This window comes from Xiphophorus couchianus, chromosome 23, assembly GCF_001444195.1.
Source record: "Xiphophorus couchianus chromosome 23, X_couchianus-1.0, whole genome shotgun sequence".
Classification (NCBI taxonomy): domain Eukaryota; kingdom Metazoa; phylum Chordata; class Actinopteri; order Cyprinodontiformes; family Poeciliidae; genus Xiphophorus; species Xiphophorus couchianus.
This window is the reverse complement of record NC_040250.1, coordinates 11395736-11418338: the sequence shown is the minus strand read 5'-3', so window position 1 is coordinate 11418338 and position 22603 is coordinate 11395736. Positions and strand designations below refer to the sequence as shown.

The 22603-nt window shown below is 35.8% G+C and overlaps 3 protein-coding genes across 3 annotated transcripts; all 3 read right to left on the bottom strand.

Moving 5' to 3' along the window:
• Window positions 1-1659: 1659 nt before the first annotated feature.
• LOC114139630 (uncharacterized) lies at window positions 1660-5006 on the bottom strand. Its single transcript, XM_028009667.1, has 6 exons — window positions 4964-5006; window positions 4500-4832; window positions 3229-3594; window positions 3015-3140; window positions 2892-2944; window positions 1660-2774 (listed from the first exon to the last, which is right to left on the bottom strand). The coding sequence occupies exons 1-6, from the start codon at window positions 5004-5006 to the stop codon at window positions 2640-2642; spliced, it is 1056 nt and encodes a 351-aa protein (XP_027865468.1). The 3' UTR covers window positions 1660-2639.
• Window positions 5007-9012: 4006 nt separating this feature from the next.
• LOC114139629 (uncharacterized) lies at window positions 9013-12354 on the bottom strand. The gene is made up of 6 exons (XM_028009666.1): window positions 12312-12354; window positions 11848-12180; window positions 10586-10942; window positions 10327-10455; window positions 10211-10248; window positions 9013-10123 (listed from the first exon to the last, which is right to left on the bottom strand). The coding sequence occupies exons 1-6, from the start codon at window positions 12352-12354 to the stop codon at window positions 10019-10021; spliced, it is 1005 nt and encodes a 334-aa protein (XP_027865467.1). The 3' UTR covers window positions 9013-10018.
• Window positions 12355-15878: 3524 nt separating this feature from the next.
• On the bottom strand, window positions 15879-18547 carry LOC114138740 (uncharacterized). The gene is made up of 6 exons (XM_028008135.1): window positions 18474-18547; window positions 18041-18364; window positions 16795-17148; window positions 16575-16700; window positions 16415-16446; window positions 15879-16315 (listed from the first exon to the last, which is right to left on the bottom strand). Exons 1-6 carry the CDS (start codon window positions 18514-18516, stop codon window positions 16118-16120), a joined length of 1077 nt encoding a protein of 358 aa, XP_027863936.1. The 5' UTR covers window positions 18517-18547; the 3' UTR covers window positions 15879-16117.
• Window positions 18548-22603: the final 4056 nt, after the last annotated feature.

The following is a 22603-nucleotide window of genomic DNA, read 5'->3' as shown; positions in this document are numbered from 1 at the left end:
CAAAATGGTTTTATATAAACATCAGTATTTTTTGTTTATCAATGTGGTTCACAGGCACGGTGCTGAGTATATGACTGTGTCCATCCAGTGGCTTTTCTTACGGCGCCATCAGTGGGTCAAAGGTTTTTGCCTTTATGAGCATCAACATTTACTGCATACATACAGTAACTACAATTATTACAGTATCATTATTAGAATAGGGATTCTGTAATAATTACTCTGATGTGCCAAGTTTAATCGAATAGGATGTGATGGAAAAATAAACAAAATTTCTATCAGAGCAGAATGGTGGCAAATACTTTGAACTGTTGCAGGCAGTAAACAATACATGAACTCTACTCTTGTAATACAGATGCTGGAGTAAATATGTGGCTGTAAAAGTGTGATGTTTTTTGTTTACACATTAAATTTATGGCCTTCTCTGGTTAAATGAGGAAGGCTGGATAAAATAATGTTATTAAAGTGTTTTAGTGTTGATTATGGAAAGAATAGATATACAGTAGACTGACCTTAAAACATGACTTACTTTACACTTTTGTTTTTTTACAACTACACATTTGAAATTTTGCCCTTATGGCACACTATTTGTATTCTTTATTCTGTTTTTATATATTGCATATTTCTATCTTTGTCTTCGCCTACTTGCTTTGCTTGACTATTTCTGCTGTTGTACTGAAAATTCCCCACTGTGGGACGGTGAAGGATATTTCTATTTCTTTCTATTCTTTGGAGTACCCTGTGGAAATCATCAAAAGATATTATTGTACCCTTCAGTTTGAAATCAACATCTTATCTTCCTATCATTCTATCAAAAGCTTAGATCTGATCTTGGTCTTTCATTTCATAATAAATTTCATTTAAAAGAAAACAAATGGATAAAATTAGATTAAATAAATTAAAATAATGCTTAAGTCAATTTTTTCAATAACTGACGTCAGTAAGTGAAACACACATGTAGCTGTAATAACGTATTTATCTCTGTTTATTATGATAATCTTCCCCTTTCATCTAATGAAAATATAACATTCAGGACAAAATAATTGCACCTCATCAGAATGAATATTACGATTCTGTTTTTGATGAAAGAAAATCAATTTTACATAAAAGGACTGCTCCGACCTCAAATTGGAGACGTTCAGCATGTTTTGTTTTGCATGTGGGGCGTCCCCCAAATACAAACAAAAATGTGGTGAATATCACGCGTAGCCTATGAGAACATAACGGAGACATAGAGGGCAACCTAAAATACAGAAGATAAATTAACTGCCATGATGCACCAGAAAATTGTTTTCCTCTAAGAATATTCCACAAATTATCGCCATTCTTCTCCCTCATGTTTATTTACTCTGTTCAAGTGAGGTATGCTGTCTTTGTGTGGCTCTATACTACACAATGTACAACCAAACTTGATATATCTGTTTTTTTATCTACATGTGGTTTCTCAGGTTTTGAAAATTCATCATCCATCCATCCATCCATTTTCTGTTCACCCTTGTCCCTAATGGGGTCGGGAGGGTTGCTGGTGCCCATTAAATCTTACTGTGTCAACCAGGAATTATATGGGATTTAAATAATATGTTCTAGACACAAGACCTATTACTGATGTCCAATGTAATGCTGTTCAAATTAAATCACTGAATGGCTTTCATTCAAACTGGAAATTAAAATTCATCCAGATATTTATGTCTTCAGCTTGTATTCTGACTGGATCAGCATTTCTGATCAGTAACATCAGTACTGATGAATTACTCCTCCATTATCTGACATATGAGGTCTCTCTCTTGCCATGATAATCTTTGTAGCATAAACTACTCCAGCAAGTAATGAACTGTTAGTGTGCTGAACCTTTTACCAGGGATCTGATCTGTAAAATGATAAAATGTTGAAATTATGTATTTTGTAATCTTTTTTCTACTAGTATCTACTCAGCGCAGCTCAACACAGCTCAACACAGTTCAGGTGGTTTTCCATTACAATTGAGTAACAGCTAGAGTGGGTGGGGTTGTGATGCAGTGGATGTGTGCAACTTTGAGCTTGAGAGTTGCTCCTGAGACAAAGCTAGTGATTCCAACCCCTCGCCAATCAATGACCGAAGGTCTCCTGAGGTTTTTAGCCAGAAGAGAGGCACTTCTGGCTAAAACCCACAGTGACCACAGTGAAAAAAACCACAGTGAAAAAGAGTTGGATTAACATGTGGATGAGACAATGTAGGCATTACAAGTGGAAAATCCTTATAACTGAGAAGAGCCCATCACTAGCGATTAGTTTTATTTGGTATCTCCTAAAATGTGTTCATCAAAACAATGTGTAGCTCAGTCAACATAAATTGAAACTACTTCATCAAAATATTTATTCATGAATTTGTTTAGATTTTTAAGCACATTTTTGTTAACTGAAGAGAAACATAAAAGCTGCTTTATTTCAGACACATAAAGAACCTCATTTAGGTGAATTTTTTCAATACATAAGAATTTGAGGCCATTTCATTAAACTGATCAAATTTTAGCACAGCATTAAACCCTGAAAAAAATATTTACAGAAAATATTTTTACAAACTGTCTCACTCTTCACAGTTGCAATGAATCTGAAAATACTGAACTGTCTTTTAACACAATGTCAGTATATAAACCTAGAGTCAATCATATTGACATCTGTCCTTTAACTTGTGAATATACACTTTCTTCAGTCTTCAGTTCTCTTTTCTTTATTCCTCTTGGCTCTTTCCTTTCAGAGAAATGCAATGCAGCATAATTCAGATCCTTTCCATTGTCAGTCTGCGGAAAAAGATCAAAGTACATCTATTTCAATTCATTTTGTTACAACCAGCTGTGTTGTTCATTATTACTGTAAGTCAACTGTAATAATGATAATTCTAGTTCAATATTACTTACCTCATTTCCTGGTTGCCTTAAGTCATTGTGTCTTGGTTGAGAAGAGGAACTCTCTGTGTAAATAGGACATGGTAGTTAATGTGACTGTGGCTTTAAAAAATTAGCTTAATAAATTACACTTACCCTTAAATTGAGCACAGGCTGATCTTTGAATTCGGTAACAAATAAAAATAATATTCAAGGTCACAGAAATGGCCAAGCAGATTAATATAATCACCAACATAATCCTTACAATACTTGTTTTTTCATCTAGGAAACAAAGACAGATAAGAATATCATTGATTCAGAAAAGCATGATTTTTCTATGATAGCACAAATGGCACTATATGCACAATACCTTGTTTGCTCTTTACAAGGTTTGTTCCATTTCCAAATAAAATCTGCCCACATGTAGCCACAGCACAGTAATAAATGGCAGCTTCAGATGATTTGACAACTTTTGTGAAATTATAACTACATTTCTTCTGATTGTTTGTTGTCTTTTCACAGTTTTCAGGTATTTTTCCCTCAGCGAAGATGAAATCTGGATGGGACGTGTCTGATATGGCTCTGAACCAGAACATACTGGGTTCTCCTGAGCAGGTTGTGTTTACAGAGTCGGAGAGAACCGAACACTGCAGAGTTTCTACGTCTGTTTCACTGGCGGGCTTAGAAACTGTTGGCTCCTGAACAACAGTGAAGCTCGAAATCCTCTGAGGGTTTTCTGTGAAGACAATAAGGAACACAGCTATAAAGAGATTTAGCATCTTGATTTAAGCTGAAAGTCGAAATACTAACACTAAAAATGTGTTTGTTTTTACCATTGTCTATTAATAACTGAGGATTTTTTTTAAATAACTCAGTCATTTTTTTAAAAGATGGATTTAACAATTTTAACATGTAGGTCAAAGTCTTTATCTTAGCTAAGCCCAAAGTTGTTCTTCAAATTTATATTCAGTTTTCTCTTGTATTTTATTTAAAAAACTAGCATGTTGGAAATTATGTATGCCTTTATTAATATGTAAAAAAAATCTTTATATCCATTGCAGATAACCATTGTTTGTTTCTCACCAGCTTTTTGTATGTTTCCACTGGTATTTGGAGATCAGCTCTAAATCTTTGAGGTTGAAAAGTTCTTTATCATCACCCTAATCTGTAGCTACCTACACAAACTCTCCATTTGATTAAAGTCAGGATTCCTGCTTGTCCCCTCCAATCTGTCAGTATTACTTCCAAAGATAATAAATATATTAGTCAAATTAAAATATTACTTTAAACCTAAATCTCCCACAACGATGGTGTTACCTCTGTTTTCCAGATTGTGTAAGAAAACTAACTGTGGAATATCTGATTTTTTATTAAGTCTTTTTAACTGAGAACACATTCTGTTACAAAATACAATTAAACTGAAATTTTTTCTTTTTATATATCAATGGTATTAGAATAAGAATAATTTAAGCCATTTTACAAACAAGAGTTTGTTTTGCCCTTTTCATTCTCTAAATTGTGAAGGAGAAACTGGAGAAATAAAATATTAAGAAGGGCTTCAGATATTTTAACTCCAAATAATACTGCCCCAGTGTTACTAAATAAAAGTTTTTGGTATGAAAAAACACAAAGGATATTTACCTCTTAATGACAAATAGGTCCCAGTCCAAGTAGATTCAGTCCAGTCCATATATGCACAATGGTACATTCCCTCATCTTGTTCTACTGTTGACGAAATGATCAGATTGCTGATGTTGCCAATATATGTTATGTGGAATCTTGATTTTGAGAATCCCGGGCCGTAGGTGGGTGTTGTACTTGTACTTTTACGCATCATTGCAATTAATATCAGAGTATTTCCTGCACTTTGCTTGTACCAGTGAACCCATGTCACAGTTTCAAACTTCTCAGTCATTACGCATTTCAAAGTCACGGGCTCCCCGGGCTGGACTGTGACCACGGGAACTAAAGTACCTGCAGTAGAAAAAAGCAACATGTTAAATGATAAAGATCAGTTTTAAAGAAACTGCTTACAGATCAGAGATAAAATAAAACAAAAAAAAAAACCTTCAATAAGACAAGATTCTGTTTTTAAATCCACTTACATCCTTGATGAAGAAGGAACAGTACAAGCCATAGCAGAGTCATGTTGCTACTGTCTTCATAAGGACACATAAAGGTTAAGAAACTGAGGGAGGTGTGGTCGTACAGACTGTCAAATGCATCTGATTGGCTACGAAAGGATATACAATAAAAGGGGGCTTGCTGCCACAATGAAGTTCATTTCAGAGTGGAATAATTTCTACCAACTGGCATTTCTTAGGTGATTTGAAGCAAATAGACAAGTTTTCAGTTATTTTTATCTGTAATTAGTTGCACAAGTTTAACAAACTTTTCAAGGCCAGAGGTTGTATCGTCCTATGATTTTTATAATCAGATGGCTTTCACCCACTGCCATTACCTGGTCAGATTTTTGTCTTTATCGTAGACCGTTAACATTTTCCAGATTTTCATATTTAAAATCCCTGTTAATTATGAGAGAGTCCACGTAAATTCTAATATTTCTGAAATGCTGAGTCTTTCAGTATCATGCTGTTAAAAAAAACTGAAGCAGACTCCATAAAAATGTTGATTTTATAATAGCCTTACAGTGGTACTGTAGGATTTGTGATTACTAATACTTCTGAAGTAATAGCAAGTTATATAGGCACAAGAAAAAAAAAATTCAAAATTGAAATACGTGAATAAAACAATTAAACTCTATAAATGAGAGCATGAGGATTTTACAGGAACTTCCAATTTTATATTGGGATTTATTGTCATAGATAAACATTAACAAGCAAATTTTGTAAAGTGGAGGGAAAAGAAAAATTAATTTTTACTAATCGTTATGGTGAGCATTTATACCACCTAGAGCAGGGGTTCCCAAAGTGGGTCCTCGACGGCCGGCATCCTGCACGTTTTAGTTCTCTCCCTGGTGGTACCAGCAACCTTTTCAGCAAGTCAATGTTCTTTTTAGGCATTCTAACGAGCCATCATTTGATCCAGGTGCGTTAAACCAGGGAGAGAACTCAAACATGCAGGATGCCGGCCATTGAGGACCCACTTTGGGCACCCTTGACCTAGAGTCAGTACTTTACAGCAGGGGTGTCAAACTCCAGTCCTCAAGGGCCGGTGTCCTGCAACTTTTAGATGTGCTTCTGCTGCACCACACCTGAATGTAATAATTAGGTCATTAGCAAGACTCTGAAGAACTTATCTACACAAGAAGGAGGTAATTAAGCCATTTCATTTCAGTGTTTTGTACCTGTGGCACATCTAGAAACTGCAGGACAGCGGCCCTTGAGGACTGGAGTTTGACACCTGTGCTTTACAGGATCATCTTTCATATGTTAAATGATAAAGATCAGTTTTCCATGTCTTTTGGGGAATCCCTCGTTGACAACTTTGCAAATATGAAAATGGAAATTTGGCTCATTTTATTTAGAAATTGCTCAAACTTAGTCATATAGAATGGAAAGCATCTGTGAATATAAATATTTCGTTTTAGTCATAGATTTTTGATTAGATTTGGTTCTGAACTTATGAAGTGATCAAAATAATTTTATTGTACACTGTACTGCTGAAAATTAGTTGACATTGTGCCAATGGACACTTCCCATTCTTAATTCAAAGGGCTTAAAATCATATGAGATATTTTGATAGGTCAAGACACTGAAGTTTGTTGAGAAGGACTATTGGTGCGCTAATTAGTCCCACAGGACTGGTCCAGCTCTTCTACATTACATTCACAAATTTGTATCTTCATGAACTGTGCTTTGCACATTAGTGTACAGTCACTTTGTAGCAGGAAGAAGTAATTTCCAAATTGTTCTCACAATGTTGGGAGCATTTTTAATGAAGCTAATGTATAAAACCTTGTTCCTGAAATACAACCTCATCCTATAATCTTAAACCTAAACTTATCTATTGGATTAACAGACAAAGAGGCATGCGTCATTACTGCAGAGAACATGGCAGAAACTGAGTGGTAGGCCGCATAAAATCACAGAGATGAGTCAGCAAATCCTTAGAAGGAAAGCGATCATAAAGGTTGGCAACTTTCTGCAGAGTAAATAGCTGATGTTTGACACTATGAAGCTTACCAGAAATTACCTGTGCTATAAGCCACCATCCCTCACTGTTAAGAGAGAAGCAATGAGCCGAATGAAGCAGCTATTAGCTCTAATTCAGTTTTTGGACGAATGGCCAACATGGACTGAAAGGTTTTGCTCACTTTCTCTGCTGCCATTTGCAAACTACATGCAGATTACAATTCTATAACAGCTCAGAAAATTGATGCCCCCATTCACAACTTCTCCTTCTGTTTGCTGATTGGGCTGGTTAAAATTATATCAGAGGACTTCGACTCCGTGGGACAATGTCCACTTCAGAGCACTAAAGGGAGATGAGCATCAAGCAGAATTGTGTGAAAAGGCAATGGCCAGGCTAGGTGAGGAGCAATACATAGACAGAAAGTTAAATCAAGAGTTTTGGTTTATGGTTGGGCACTTTATCACAGCAGACTGAGTCAGGAGATCCTCAAAATGCTTTTTCCACCATCTGAGAATTTCCTCAGTTTGAGTTGTGATTAAATGGCCTCAACTTTCTGAGTTACATGAGAATAATTCTCCTGGTGGTGTAATTTAAAGATCATCCATCCAGGTTCTTTCCTCAAATGTTGAGTTCACTTGTCCCTCGTTATCCTAAGCTACTTTCATAGCTATGAGATTAGTTCAATCTTCAGATTAATTAAATTAGTCAACCAGAATACACTCATGTAAATACACGTCACCTCCAGAAACGCCTCAGTTTTCTACTTTTCACATTTTTGGATTACATAACTTGCATATTTACAAAACACAGTAATGCAAGGCTCTCACTTATATTTGTGATATATATAATAGCAACCCTGTTGTAAATATTTGTGCACTTAAAGCACAAAGGCTTTAAGTGTTAAAGGTTAAATATAGGTAACCTATACTTTTTTCTTGTTAATGAGCATCAACCAAAAAGCTCTGTTTTTCTCTGAGAAAAGGTTAGGACTTCTCTCCAATGTCTCTTGGTGTCTTAGGTCCATTTGGCAAATTTCTGGACTACACTGTTGTACACCCTCCATGACAGCACATACCCAATATACATGACTGCATCAGAAGCCACCGATGCACTTCATTTCTTTATGTTTAGATCTGCCAAAAACACATTTTCAAATATGCCAATGTTCATGGTTGGAAAAGAAGCCATGTTGCAGCAGATTTACAGCTGTTGAAATGGACACTAACAAAGGAGTCAGCTTAAACCTGCTGGAGGTACTGTGTTGGTAGGACATTGACATTTAGTATATTTTAGAATGAAATTAGTATTTTACTCCAAAAATCTGTGTTTTTAGACATCATTCTTTAATTCATTCATTCACTAACGAATGAATGAATGACATTTTTTGTACGTTTACTTTTGATTTCTTGTGGTTTCTGGAACTGTGTAGGAAAGTAGATAGTCTCTGGAGGAGACTTGTGTATTTACAGAAGTATATTCTTGTTTGACTAATTTGATTAGTCTAAAGACTGAACTGAATATCATAGTTATGAAAGTAATATAGGATAACGAGGGACAAGTGAACTCAACAGAGAATTGAAAAAAAACCAGGACAGTGGGATGATGGAAAGGAGAAGGCCGGAGAGCAGGTGACGACAAGAAGGAAGCTAATGGAGACTGCTGCTAATGCCTGCAGAGACTGAGGTTGGACAAAGGCTCGAGGATTATGCAGTTTAAAGGAGCAGTGATGTGGTGAGTATCAGGAAACTGGTGAAATGATGAAACACATCAAGGGTCATACTTCTTAATAAGTGTACAAAAACATTTTGTAACAAATTCATGTTTCCTTTTTTGGCAGGTTCTCATTAAATAATACTGTATGTAGAGAAATATGTAGAATCAATAAAGTATTTCAGGCATAATGATCTTGTGAATATCCTGTTAGTTCAATGCTTCATCTGAAAACAGTGTGCACATGAATAAGTAGGAATAACACAAAGTTTATTTTACTATCAGATTTGATTTCTACAGATCTTCCAGCCATTTCCATATTGGATTTCCTTTGTATTGTTTTATTGCATAAGTTCAATTAACACAAGAGATACATTAACTCACAATGTAAGAAACATACAACCTTATCAGATTTTCACTTAGATTTGCTAGATTTATTAACTATATACAATTCTGAAATATTGAAGTATGTAAGCAACTACATCATTGCTAAAATATAAATATAAGAAGCTAAAATAATGTGTAGGCAGAATAAGACAGAAACAGAGTAAGTGCTATAACAACCAATAATATGCTGTATGCTATGGCTAGTATGATAAAACGTATGAAATTTTTGTTTAGCAATTTTGGCAAAGAAAAATCACTTTTGGAAAAGAAAGATTTAGCCTATTACTTCAGAACAGTGACAATGTCACTTTGCGTATTGACAGCTTCTTTTTAGTGCTGTCCATATAAAAAGAACAAAAAATTAAGTAACCTTTTTCATGAAAATTACCAATTGCTTATTTTTGGTACATATTTATGTAAACACAAAAAAATGCAGACAGAAAATGTAAGAGAGACTTGGAACAAGTGTCCTTTTGTAGCCAATGTATCATTTGTATTTGTGCATGGCTTTATAATACAATACTATATATATAAATACTTACATTGTTGAACAATATTAGGTCAGATAAAGTGAGTAACAGCACCCATCAGAAAAAGTTTCTTTTTTTCACTTACATGGATGACATCTTCTACCTAAGCATTTCTGCTGTCCAACTATTCCTACCAACACAAGTTAGTATCATCAATTAAGGTTTTACAATTTCACAGAAAATCAATTCACAAAAATGAAATCTGAGAGCTGATTTCTGAGTTTTGAAGTTCCTATAATTTCTTGATATGATAGTTGTCTATACTCTAAAACCATAAAGCTGTTCAAGTTACAAAAAGTGGAACAAATTGTTTTCAGCTCATGTTCATAATGTAAAAAATGCACAAACAGGAAACAAAGTCATTGAATTAAAGTCATACATCAAATTTCATCAACAATATTTTAATATGTAGCTCCAAACAACCATGAACCAGATAAATCAGTGAAAATGTATGTTGAACATCTTTGGTATTTTCTTTGTTTCAGCACCGTCAGTATTTATTGTGAACATTGCAGTCGAATAAATCCATTTATCTTCACGTTTCTGGAAGAAAAATTAAAAAACATTAAAACTCACTTGTGGCAGAAAATATGCATCAAAATATTTGATAACTGTATTATCTATACTCACCCGATTCCTGCTTTGAGAGTTTTTATTCAGGTTAGTAGCTAGATAGTAAAATAAAAATGTTAAGTGAAGATCAAAAACTTTCCTATTTATAAAGTATTTTAAGTATTTGGTATTACCTTGAAAATGGTCGCATTTGTTTGTGTTGATGAAGCATATGAGAAAGGTTATAACTATCAGACTCAGGGCTAAAAGAAAGGAGAGTTGGAAAATGACTGTGATGGCCTCCACTGACCACAGACTTGATTCTGTAATGTTATTGGGACAACAAAAAAAGTAATATTAAAGAAAACATTTTAATCTGGATTTGCTGAGAGTTGACTTGGGGACTAATTTGACACATTTTTTAATTTAATAATTAATTATATAAAATTATACCTTTATTCAGGCTGGTTCCATTTCCAAATAGTATCTCTCCACATGTGGCCACAGCACAGTAATAAGTGGCAGCTTCAGATGATTTGACAACTTTAGTGAAATTATAACTACATTTCTTCTGATTGTTTGACGTCTTTTCACAGTTTTTAGGTATTTTTCCCTCAGCGAAGATGAAATCTGGATGGGACGTGTCTGATATGGCTCTGAACCAGAACATACTGGGTTCTCCTGAGCAGGTTGTGTTTACAGAGTCGGAGAGAACCGAACACTGCAGAGTTTCTACGTCTGTTTCACTGGCGGGCTTAGAAACTGTTGGCTCCTGAACAACAGTGAAGCTCGAAATCCTCTGAGGGTTTTCTGTGAAGACAATAAGGAACACAGCTATAAAGAGATTTAGCATCTTGATTTAAGCTGAAAGTCGAAATACTAACACTAAAAATGTGTTTGTTTTTACCATTGTCTATTAATAACTGAGGATTTTTTTTAAATAACTCAGTCATTTTTTTAAAAGATGGATTTAACAATTTTAACATGTAGGTCAAAGTCTTTATCTTAGCTAAGCCCAAAGTTGTTCTTCAAATTTATATTCAGTTTTCTCTTGTATTTTATTTAAAAAACTAGCATGTTGGAAATTATGTATGCCTTTATTAATATGTAAAAAAAATCTTTATATCCATTGCAGATAACCATTGTTTGTTTCTCACCAGCTTTTTGTATGTTTCCACTGGTATTTGGAGATCAGCTCTAAATCTTTGAGGTTGAAAAGTTCTTTATCATCACCCTAATCTGTAGCTACCTACACAAACTCTCCATTTGATTAAAGTCAGGATTCCTGCTTGTCCCCTCCAATCTGTCAGTATTACTTCCAAAGATAATAAATATATTAGTCAAATTAAAATATTACTTTAAACCTAAATCTCCCACAACGATGGTGTTACCTCTGTTTTCCAGATTGTGTAAGAAAACTAACTGTGGAATATCTGATTTTTTATTAAGTCTTTTTAACTGAGAACACATTCTGTTACAAAATACAATTAAACTGAAATTTTTTCTTTTTATATATCAATGGTATTAGAATAAGAATAATTTAAGCCATTTTACAAACAAGAGTTTGTTTTGCCCTTTTCATTCTCTAAATTGTGAAGGAGAAACTGGAGAAATAAAATATTAAGAAGGGCTTCAGATATTTTAACTCCAAATAATACTGCCCCAGTGTTACTAAATAAAAGTTTTTGGTATGAAAAAACACAAAGGATATTTACCTCTTAATGACAAATAGGTCCCAGTCCAAGTAGATTCAGTCCAGTCCATATATGCACAATGGTACATTCCCTCATCTTGTTCTACTGTTGACGAAATGATCAGATTGCTGATGTTGCCAATATATGTTATGTGGAATCTTGATTTTGAGAATCCCGGGCCGTAGGTGGGTGTTGTACTTGTACTTTTACGCATCATTGCAATTAATATCAGAGTATTTCCTGCACTTTGCTTGTACCAGTGAACCCATGTCACAGTTTCAAACTTCTCAGTCATTACGCATTTCAAAGTCACGGGCTCCCCGGGCTGGACTGTGACCACGGGAACTAAAGTACCTGCAGTAGAAAAAAGCAACATGTTAAATGATAAAGATCAGTTTTAAAGAAACTGCTTACAGATCAGAGATAAAATAAAACAAAAAAAAAAACCTTCAATAAGACAAGATTCTGTTTTTAAATCCACTTACATCCTTGATGAAGAAGGAACAGTACAAGCCATAGCAGAGTCATGTTGCTACTGTCTTCATAAGGACACATAAAGGTTAAGAAACTGAGGGAGGTGTGGTCGTACAGACTGTCAAATGCATCTGATTGGCTACGAAAGGATATAGACTCACTGGGATTTGCTGCCACAACAAGGCTTATTTTCAGTGTGCAAAACAATTTTATTTGAAGCAAATAGACAAGTCATCACCTTTTCTTTTAAGACCGCTATATCACAGATTTTATACAAGACATTATACTCATCTAGCAAAGGCACAAGATGAATCCTCATATGCTTTTTAGGATCAGGTAGCCTTCATCCAGCACCACCCGGTCAGAGCTTTGTCTTTATCAATGAGCGTTATAATAGTAAAAATAATAAATATGTTACACTTATACTTCAGCAATGCCAATTTTAATCCGCAGTAATTACATTGTAAAACATAATTCCAGCACATCATTACATTATGGCACATCATGGTCATGGTCTAACGCCTGGAAAACATGTCTGCTGCATGTTCCACAAATTCTGCGGGTAAAAGATGTCTGAGTGGGACAGATTTGAACTTCTACTATTTAAAAGTAGAAGTTCTAGCTCAGGTTATAACAGGAAATAATATTAGCTACCATGCAGATGACACACAGCTCTACATTACGATGTCACCAGGTGACTCAGAGCCCATCCAATCACTGAACAGATGCTTAGAACAGATAAATGTGTGGATGTGCCAAAACTTTCTCCAGCTGAACAGAAACAAAACTGAAGTTATTATTTTTGGACCTAAAGAGGAACGATCTAGAGTCAATGCACAGCTTCAGTTATTACAACTGAAAACCAGCGATTAGGCCCTAAACCTGGTAGTAGTGATGGACTCTGACCTGAACCTCCAGAGCCACATAAAGACAGTTACAAAGTCGGCCTTCTATCACCTGAAGAACATTTCCAGGATTAAAGGACTAATGTCTCAGCAAGATCTAGAGAAACTCATCCATGCATTCATCTTCAGTCGTATTGATTATTGCAACAGCGTCTTCACAGGTCTGTCCAACAAATCAATCAAACAGCTGCAGCTGATCCAGAATGCTGCTGCTCGCGTTCTCACTAAAACCAGGAAGATAGAGCACATAACACCAGTTTTAAAGTCCCTCCACTGGCTCCCTGTAGCTCAAAGAATAGACTTTAAAATACTGTTGTTAGTTTATAAATCACTGAACGGCTTAGCACCACAATACATTAAAGATCTGCTGTTATTGTATCAACCTTCCAGACCTCTCAGGTCTTCTGGTTCTGGTCTGCTCTGCATCCCCAGAACCAGAACCAAATGAGGAGAAGCAGCTTTCAGCATCTATGTGTGGTAATGTGGCCTCGTTTTTCCTTTTGAGTTCAAGTTATGTTTTCTACATTTGTTGCTTAGGATTGTTATGTTTTGAAGTGTTTATTGTTGTGTTGCATGTTTTTGAGGTCACGTGCCACGCGCACCCGGAGACGCCCACTGCATCAGCACAGGTGTTCCGCATTCTGATTAAGCAGCGTGCAGACTGGGACTGGGATAAAAGCATCGATGGTGAGACATCTACAGAGAAGAGGCAGACGGACTTGGGCTGTTTTTTGTGGAGGACGGCACGAGCAGGCTCAGGAACTAGCGACGAGAGGACGGGTTGCCAGGAAGCGCCATCCGTCGGGTTGCTGTTGGAGGCCGCGGGTTACTCGACTGGTCGCCGTTAAGAAGCGTGTGGCCGGCTGGAGGAGCCGTCGGGACCAGGGTGCGGCTGAGGTTCATCAGAGGCTGGAGCTAAGCATCTATTTTATAGACTCGTTTTGACTTGTTTGACAAGGACTGCCTGCGCCTCCTCTTTCTTTTGATTTCCTGTTTTTAAAATAAATTATTGGAACTTTTATTGGTTGTTGGAACTCTGTTCACAATCCCTGCTAGTTCATATTGGGTACTCCACTCGGGTGCCACATATGCACCACAAATTTGGAACAAACTTCCAGAAAACTGTAAAACAGCTGAAACACTGACTTCTTTTAAATCTCAACTAAAAACCCACCTGTTTAGAATTGTATTTGAAATGTAATCAATTCCAAATTTATTGATGGAACTTGACTTAATGCTGTGTTTTGATTATTGATTCTATGTTGCATTGTGTTTCTGTGTTTGTAATGATGTAAAGCACTTTGAAATGCCTTGCTGCTGAAATGTGCTATACAAATAAAATTTGATTGATTGATTGATAAAAAAACAACTTGTAATTTTCTAAAATGAAAGATTCTGCACTTATTTAGCTGAACACCAAATTATTACTACATTTAAACCTGTTGTATGTAACTTTTATAAGAAATATGTTTCTTCACATATTTATCACAACTATCACAGTCATGACAGCATAAAATGAAACAGATACTTTGTGAAAAAAAACATTGCCATTGTAATTGGAAGAAATTCACCACTTCCAACCAAAAATAACCAATCAGAGTCAGGAGGCGTGTCAACCTCTGCTAAATATGCTAATGGCAGAGATGGAGGATTAATAGTTTTCCTGTAACAGAAAAAACATTAATCCAAGCACACAGGCTTGATGTATTTCTAGTTAGCACTGGAAACACTGGGAGAAGTCAAAGGAACTTTATTTTTTTTCATCTCTTATTGACTCCATGTCTCAAGAACTCGTCCATGCATCAGAAATAGCGGCTGCACCAATAGATCCTGCTGCCTGGCCATATCCTGCAGGTGATAAAATCAGAGTATATTCAATATTTTACTATTAAAAATAGTAAAAAGAGAAAAGGCGATATTTGGTGTGGAGTTGGGGTGCCAAATAAAATCTCGTCCAGTGCGGCAGTGGCTAGGTCTGACCCTGCTTTCAAACTTTCAGCTTATTATAACAAAAGTGTGTGAATAACCAACAAAAGCTGGTGTGTCAATCAGCTGCGAGTTTTCCCACCTCCCTGAAGTGGCTCATTTACTTTGTAAACAAGCTGAATTCAAACACAAAGTTTACCATCTTGAAACCTTTGAAATAGCTATTTAAAGCATGGGGGCTCACTTTATGACTTCAACTAATATATTTAGTAAACTCACAATATTCTCAGAAATTGATGATACTATAGGGGGTATTTTCTCTGTTCCTGCTGTAGCGCCTTGTTCCTCAAAACTATCCATCCTGTTGATGCTATTTTCCACACAAATAAGTTTATCCACAAAATTCTGACCAATTACACCATAGATTTATATCCAGAAGAGGGAAAAGAGTTTACCAGGAAGGTTGTGGAAAAAAAACAGTGGACGACCAGATGCTGAAATCAAAATTATTCTATTTTCTGTGTAACTTCCTGAGAGTGACACACAACTGTTTGTAGAAGCAATCTAGATTTTTAGTTGGTGGAAGGATCCAGAAGGCCAGGCAAGATCATTTTAATTGTATTGCACAATTTCAGCAATAAGGTAATTCAAAGCGCTTAGTGCGAGTAGGAGAATAAAACAAGAAGCAAGCAAAAACTGTTACACTGCAGTAGCAAAAGGACAGGCTGAAAAACAGACTACACTTTATGATTTTTCCATTTTTATTCAATAGCAACAAATAGGACTGTAGCTTTAATTTAAAGGGAGTTTTACAGTTTTCTAGAAGTGTGCAGATATTTATAGTGCAAAGATTTATTACATCAAACTGCTGCCAAACCCCAGAAAAAAGAAATGTGGTGCTTTTGCAATCAGGGCAGTTTGAGTTTCTTTGTTTTTAAGTTGTTTAAACAAGATGATGCATTAGTAAATTATGATATCTCAATTTATTATTTCTCAAATCTTGCTGCAGATAGATTTGAATCTACATTTTGTTGTTCATATAAATACTGAGCATTTACAACTTCATATTTGACCTGTGAATACACACTTTCTTCAGTTTTCAATTGTGTTTTTATCTTTCGTCTTGAAGTTTTTCCCTCATCGAAATGCAAGGCAGCGTAGTTCATTTCTTGTCCATCTTTAGTCTGAGTGGAAAGAATAAAATACATTAAATTTTTAGTCATAATCAGCACTAATGTAAATAATTTTATACAAAAATAAGTAATTTAATAATATGCACTTACAAAATTATCCGGTTGATTCTCATTATGTTTTTCTGTTGAAATAAAATTCAACAAAAAGGTACACTTATAGTTTTTCTTTCAAAGCATTTCATTTATATGGGTTTTTGTTTTTTACAATTTATGTTGTGAGAAAAATAGTAATACAGCAAATAAAGCTTACCTTTAAAGTTTCTACATAGTGATCTTTGAGTTCGGTGACAGATAAAAAAAATATTTATAGTGAAGGAAATGGCCAAGCAGATTATTATGATCATCAGCACATTAACTTTAGAACTTGGTGATTGATCTGAAAAACAAGGGGGAAAGAAATATATCATTGTCTTTAAAGAAGTAACGTTTGCTCATTTTAAAGCATCATACTTAATGTACAAAAATCATACCTGCTGTTGGTTTAGTTTCTTTTCCAAATAATATCTCTCCACATGTTGCCACAGCACAGTACAATGTATCAGAGGAGTTGAAGTTCTTAGAAAAGCTGTAACTACATTTTTTCTGAGCATTTGATGTCAATGTGTTCTCACAAATATGCAGTTCTTTGTCATTAGTGTAGATGATTTCTGGATGTGACTGTTCTGATCCGGTTCTAAACCAGAACACATTGAGTTCTCCTGAACAGGCTTTGTCCTCAGACTCAGAGACGACTGAACACTGAAGATTCTCTGAGTCTGCTGGACGGGCGGGATCAGAAACTGGGTTCTGAAGAACAGTGTAGCTTATTGTCCTCTCAGATTTTCCTATGAAGAAATTAAAGAACATAGATTTAATTCTAAAAAAGAATAAATAAAGGGAACAAATACAAAGAAAAAAGTTACCTTTTTCTAAAATCGCTTTTCATAAATTTGTCAAATTAGTATAACTGTCGGTAGAACATAAATATAGTTGATCGTTATTCAAGAGCTAAGCATAACCTTTTCTAAGGCATCATGGACAAATATTTAAGAATAATGAAGTTAACTTTGTCTACAACAGTATAATTTTCTTCATTTTCCTTGTACTTTCTTTTAGTTTGTTCTACAAGATTTTTGTTTCAACTTTTAGGAACTTTACAACTCCCTTACTCGCACATTTCCTGTACTTTTCCTTTTCAAAGTTTTAGTCACATGGTTTTACTGCAAAAAGCAGAATATGTCCTTGTGATATTTTTAGAAAATGTTGCTTCCTTCTCACTCATTCACACAGTTTTTATTGAATCCGGACGGTTAAAAGGAACTTAAATCTGTCCTGTAAAGCTCATTTTTGTCTACAACAAATACATTTGTGTTGCTGCTGTATATTTTAAATATGACATATTAGACCTAGCCATTAATTAAATTTTTTGTGTATAATATTTGTGCATTTAGGATATTCTGAAATATATATTTTTTTAGATAATCACTGTGTGGATAGGTTGACATATTTTGAAATAATTTCATTTTTGCACGCAAGGCGGAGTTTGTTACTAAAAAGAAAAATGTATGAGACTCATTAATCATTTATGACTGAAACTCACAAATTGAATTGGTCATGTCAGTAAAGTAGTAAACTTTTGGCACTATTTCACTTTGTGCCCAGTGAGCCCTATGAGTTTTGGGGATATAAAACTTGTGTTTATTACAAAACATTTAAATGATTAGATCACATGATTACCTTTTATTGACAAGTAAGTTCCACTCCAAATAGATTCAGTCCAGTCCATTCGAGCACAGTGATACATTCCTTCATCTTGTAGAACTGTCTCCATAATCGTTAGATTGCCGAGTTTGTCATCAATTGTTGCTTTCATTCTTGAAGCAGGTGCATTTGGATCGTATTTTGGGTCTATGGTTTTCTGTTGCATCACAATGAATTTTAGAGTACCTCCTGCACTCTGTTTGTACCAGTGAAGCCATGTGCCCTGAAGTCTCTCCGAAAAAGCACAAGACAAAGTCACAGGTTCACCAAGTTGAACCGTGACCACTGGGACCAAACAATCTGTGTCATTAAAAAATACATAAAAACAATAAGGAAAAACATAAAAATATTTAATGGACATAAGAAATTTCCTATCATTCAGTTACTTAACTGATGAAATGTTACTTACGCCCTTGGTGAAGAAGAAACAGTGAAGCCCATAACAGAAACATGCTGACACTGCCTTCATTGAGACCCTTGATTCTTAAATAACAGGGGGAGGTGTGGAGATCCACAGTCAAATGCCTCTGATTGGCTATGACGGCATATACAATCAAAGTGCACTTCCTGCCACAGTACAGCAATGTTCTTTGAAAAACCCACTACAATTACACTTGGTGGTGTTAACAGAAGTTTCCAAAGTGCCCTCCTGGATAGTTGAACTCAGGGCCAAGCAATTACCCAATGATCTTTGAATGCAACATACAAATACCAAAAGATCAGCCTGTGGTAAAAAAACTAAAGTATTTTTTGTCACTCATTTTAGAAAGGTAAATATAAATATTTGATACATTAATAATATAGAGAGTAAAATATTTGATGCCTTAGCTTTTAGTAATCTTGATGATTCTGTTTGATCTTTTTGACACAGAAATGAAATGCATCTGAAATGTATTTTAATTTCCATGCACTTAGCATTTGGTTATGTTTATTACACTTTGAGTAACAGCAGAAGCTTCGCTGCAGACTGCAGATCCAAGAAGGCGCTTTGTGGAAACAGGTGGAGCTTTGTTAGACCAAATGTTTAGGCAACTCAGAATGTGGCTTCTATTCAAGACTTGAAGATTCCTCAGCAATGCATGAAAGAACCAAAGCAAGATTTCAGGTATGTTTTCGGTGAGGGATGAGTCGTATGCACTGACACCAACACACAATAGTGGGACGTTGGCATACTCGGATATGGATACTCCATCACTTAGATTCACGCATGGAAGAGGAACAGTACGTCCATTATTTATGGTCATTCATTTGTATCATAAACAAACATTAATGATAAGACAAAACCTTTTGTTCTGGCTACCATACTACAGCCTGACATTATAAGATTGAGTTAAATTAAACCAATGGTAATTTAATTTTTTTTAAATAATTGTTTTCTTCACTTCACGTGTTATGTGCCTTTTTAAAATTTATCTCACAGCAGTATAGTGGGGTTGAATGCATTTATTGAATGAAAGTACGTAGTAATTTTAAAATATGGTTGATGCAAATAACCATTTACCCTTACATCATTCTATGTGGAAAAAAAGACAAACTGATTTTGTGTGAGAGTGCACTAACCTCGTTGTGTTGCCAGTGGATCTTGCATTAGGTTCCAAGCTTGACTGCGAATTCTAATACAAATTTCTGTCTACACAGATTGATCTAAACGTTTTTGACTCTGTGGATGATGACACTCTCTCTGGTTACAGCCCAGCATAGCACACTTGTGTTTAGAAAATAAAGACAAAATATTTCAAAAAACGTTCACTGCTTGAATAGCTAAAGATGATGGGCATTGACAGTAATGATGATATAAACTCCGATCATGCAGAGAAAAATACAAGTCAGAAAAGACCATTATGCAAAATCCAACAAATGGGATGAAAAAAAAGACAAGAAGAATCGTCACCACCAGTGTTAGGATGACATTCCTAACCTACATCAGGAATGCTCAGCCGGTGCCCGAGCGCCAAGAACTTTAATTTATGTATGTCAATAAACCTTTTTAATCGCTGTCTTCCTCCGTCTGAGTCTCTCCAGATTGAATTACCAGGTTTCCAGAAAACGAGCTCACTATGGCTGGTCTGTATATTCTCCATTTTTGACAAAAATGAGAAATGTTTTTTGTACATTAGAGTTATTTACAGCCAGGCTGCACTGTGTCCATCTCAGGCTGACCTTCTCGTGTTTAGTCATACTTCTACTGGTGAAAAGCTTTCCCAGAGCTTGTTGGTGGTCTGCAGCACCTGATGTTGCATAGCGTAATCAGCCTGATGCTGAACACGCAACATTAATGCAAGCTTGTTGTGTTTTAGTCCTCGCTGAAATTGCACAAGTGGCAAACTGATTTGGTTGCACTCTGTGGTTTGCCTCTTTTATAGAATAGAATTAGTTTATTCATCCCAGCAGGGAAATTATTTCGCAGTTACAGCAGCATAGAGACAAGACGCACAACAACCACCACTGAGTAGCAATTGTAGACAAAATAAAAATAAAATATAACATGCTGTCAATATAAAAAGCAGCTTAGAGCAGTCCTTGCAAAGATTCAAAAAATGCAGATACAGTATGTATATGTAAATATATGTACAGCAAGTGTGCCACAGTGCAGTTGTGCAAAATTGGACTGATTAGTGCAGAACAGTGATTTAGCTTTTATTGTACAGTGAGATGGCGTGTGGCAGGAAGGATTTCCTGTATCTGTCCCTATGACAGCGGAGCTGGAGCAGTCTATGTGAGAAGGTGCTCCGCTGTCTGTCCACTATGTGGTGGAGAGGGTGTTGTTTATTGTCCATAATATACAGAACCTTCTTCAGTGTCCTCCTCTCCACCACAGTTTCCAGGGACTCCAGCCTTAGTCCCAGTACAGAGCCAGCTTTCCTGATGATTTTGTTTAATCTATTCTTTTATCCCATTTAAAGCCAAAGTAATCCCAAATAGGTGACTTGGTATTTTTTTGGCAACTAATTCCTCCATATTTGGACTTTAGTTTTCTAAATTGGCACGTCATTACATTCATGTTTACATTGTTCTGTCCACAAAAAAATTCCAAACATCTGCTGTGCAAATATTTCACCCATCATCTTTTGTTGAACTGAATATCAGCAGGGAAAATGTTGCACATTGCCCAACCTCACTGGAAAACCATTTGTGTTTGTCCATACATTTTACAAACGAGGAGCCACGTAATGAGTTTTAAATGGTAGTGTAGGTGAAGTGTTGGTGGTTTGAATTTATCTAAATTATTGCATTTTTATTTTGGATAGGTTAAATAGAAACTACTTGTTACTGTAATTGCGTTGGATAAAATTTTAAATGTAAATATACATATTTTTACTCATACACCAATTTACAGTTAGTGCCTATTATTTGCAGCATTAGTTCTTAAGAGAATGTCATCCATATCCAAATAAAATTGTGACTGCGTAATATCCTTAACTGAATCGAATATCAATCGAATTGAATTGGGCTCTTCTGAATCGAGCAGAGTTCAGAAATCCGAATCAATACCTCTCACTGTTAAACAGCTTAAAAGTGGTGAAACTCATATCCACATAGCCTCTCATAACGTTCCACTTGGTCAATGAGGAAGGATGCAACATCTAGGACAGGCGTCAAACTCCAGCCCTCAAGGGCCGATGTCCTGCAGATTATAGATGTGCCACAGGTACAAAACACTGGAATGAAATGGCTTAATTACCTCCTCCTTGTGTAGATCAGTTCTCCCAGCCTTGCTAATGACCTAATTATTCCATTCAGGTGTGGTGCAGCAGAGGCACATCTAAAAGTTGCAGGACAGCAGCGCTTGAGGACTGGAGTTTGACACGCCTGATCTAGAGGATAGGACTGATTTTTTTCTTCTGCGCAGTCTGGTTTTGTTTAGGATCCTTCTCAGAGTGTGTACAACAGGTGCTGACCTTCTTCTTCTTCTTCTTCTTAAGTTTATTGGCAGTTGGCAACAAACTTTAAGTAGCATTACCGCCACATACTGGCAGGTGCTGACCTTGATTGCTGTCCTCCTTTCAGATGCGTCCCTGCTCCAGCACACCTGTATCCAATGAATGGCTCGTTACCAGGCCTGTTCAATGCATCTGGTGAGGGAATTCAACCATTTCATTCTGGTCTGTTGCAGTACAGTAGCTCCCAAGGACTGACCTTAAGCACCCCTGGTGTATGCTAATGTTGACTTCATCCACAATGTGCACACAAGAATATTTGTACACATGATCACATCTTGACAGTGTCACCATGAGAACTCTTTGTTTTTTTATTACAAAATTGTCTGTTTTTCTGCCTTATTTCTGATTTCTTCATGTTTTTTTATGGTGTGAGGCACTTTGAGCAGCATTGTTGCTGAGATGTGCTATATACAAATAAACGTAACGCCTGTGTTTATCTGTGTATTGTACTCTATGGAAATAGGCTGTGTAGATGGGTTTTATTCTTGCTCTAAGGAGAAGTTTTAAAAATATTTTTAATAACCATTTTGTAAATCCACATTTAAACCCATTTGAAATTAACCATCAAGCTAGCTGGTTGATATTGAGGTTTTAACTG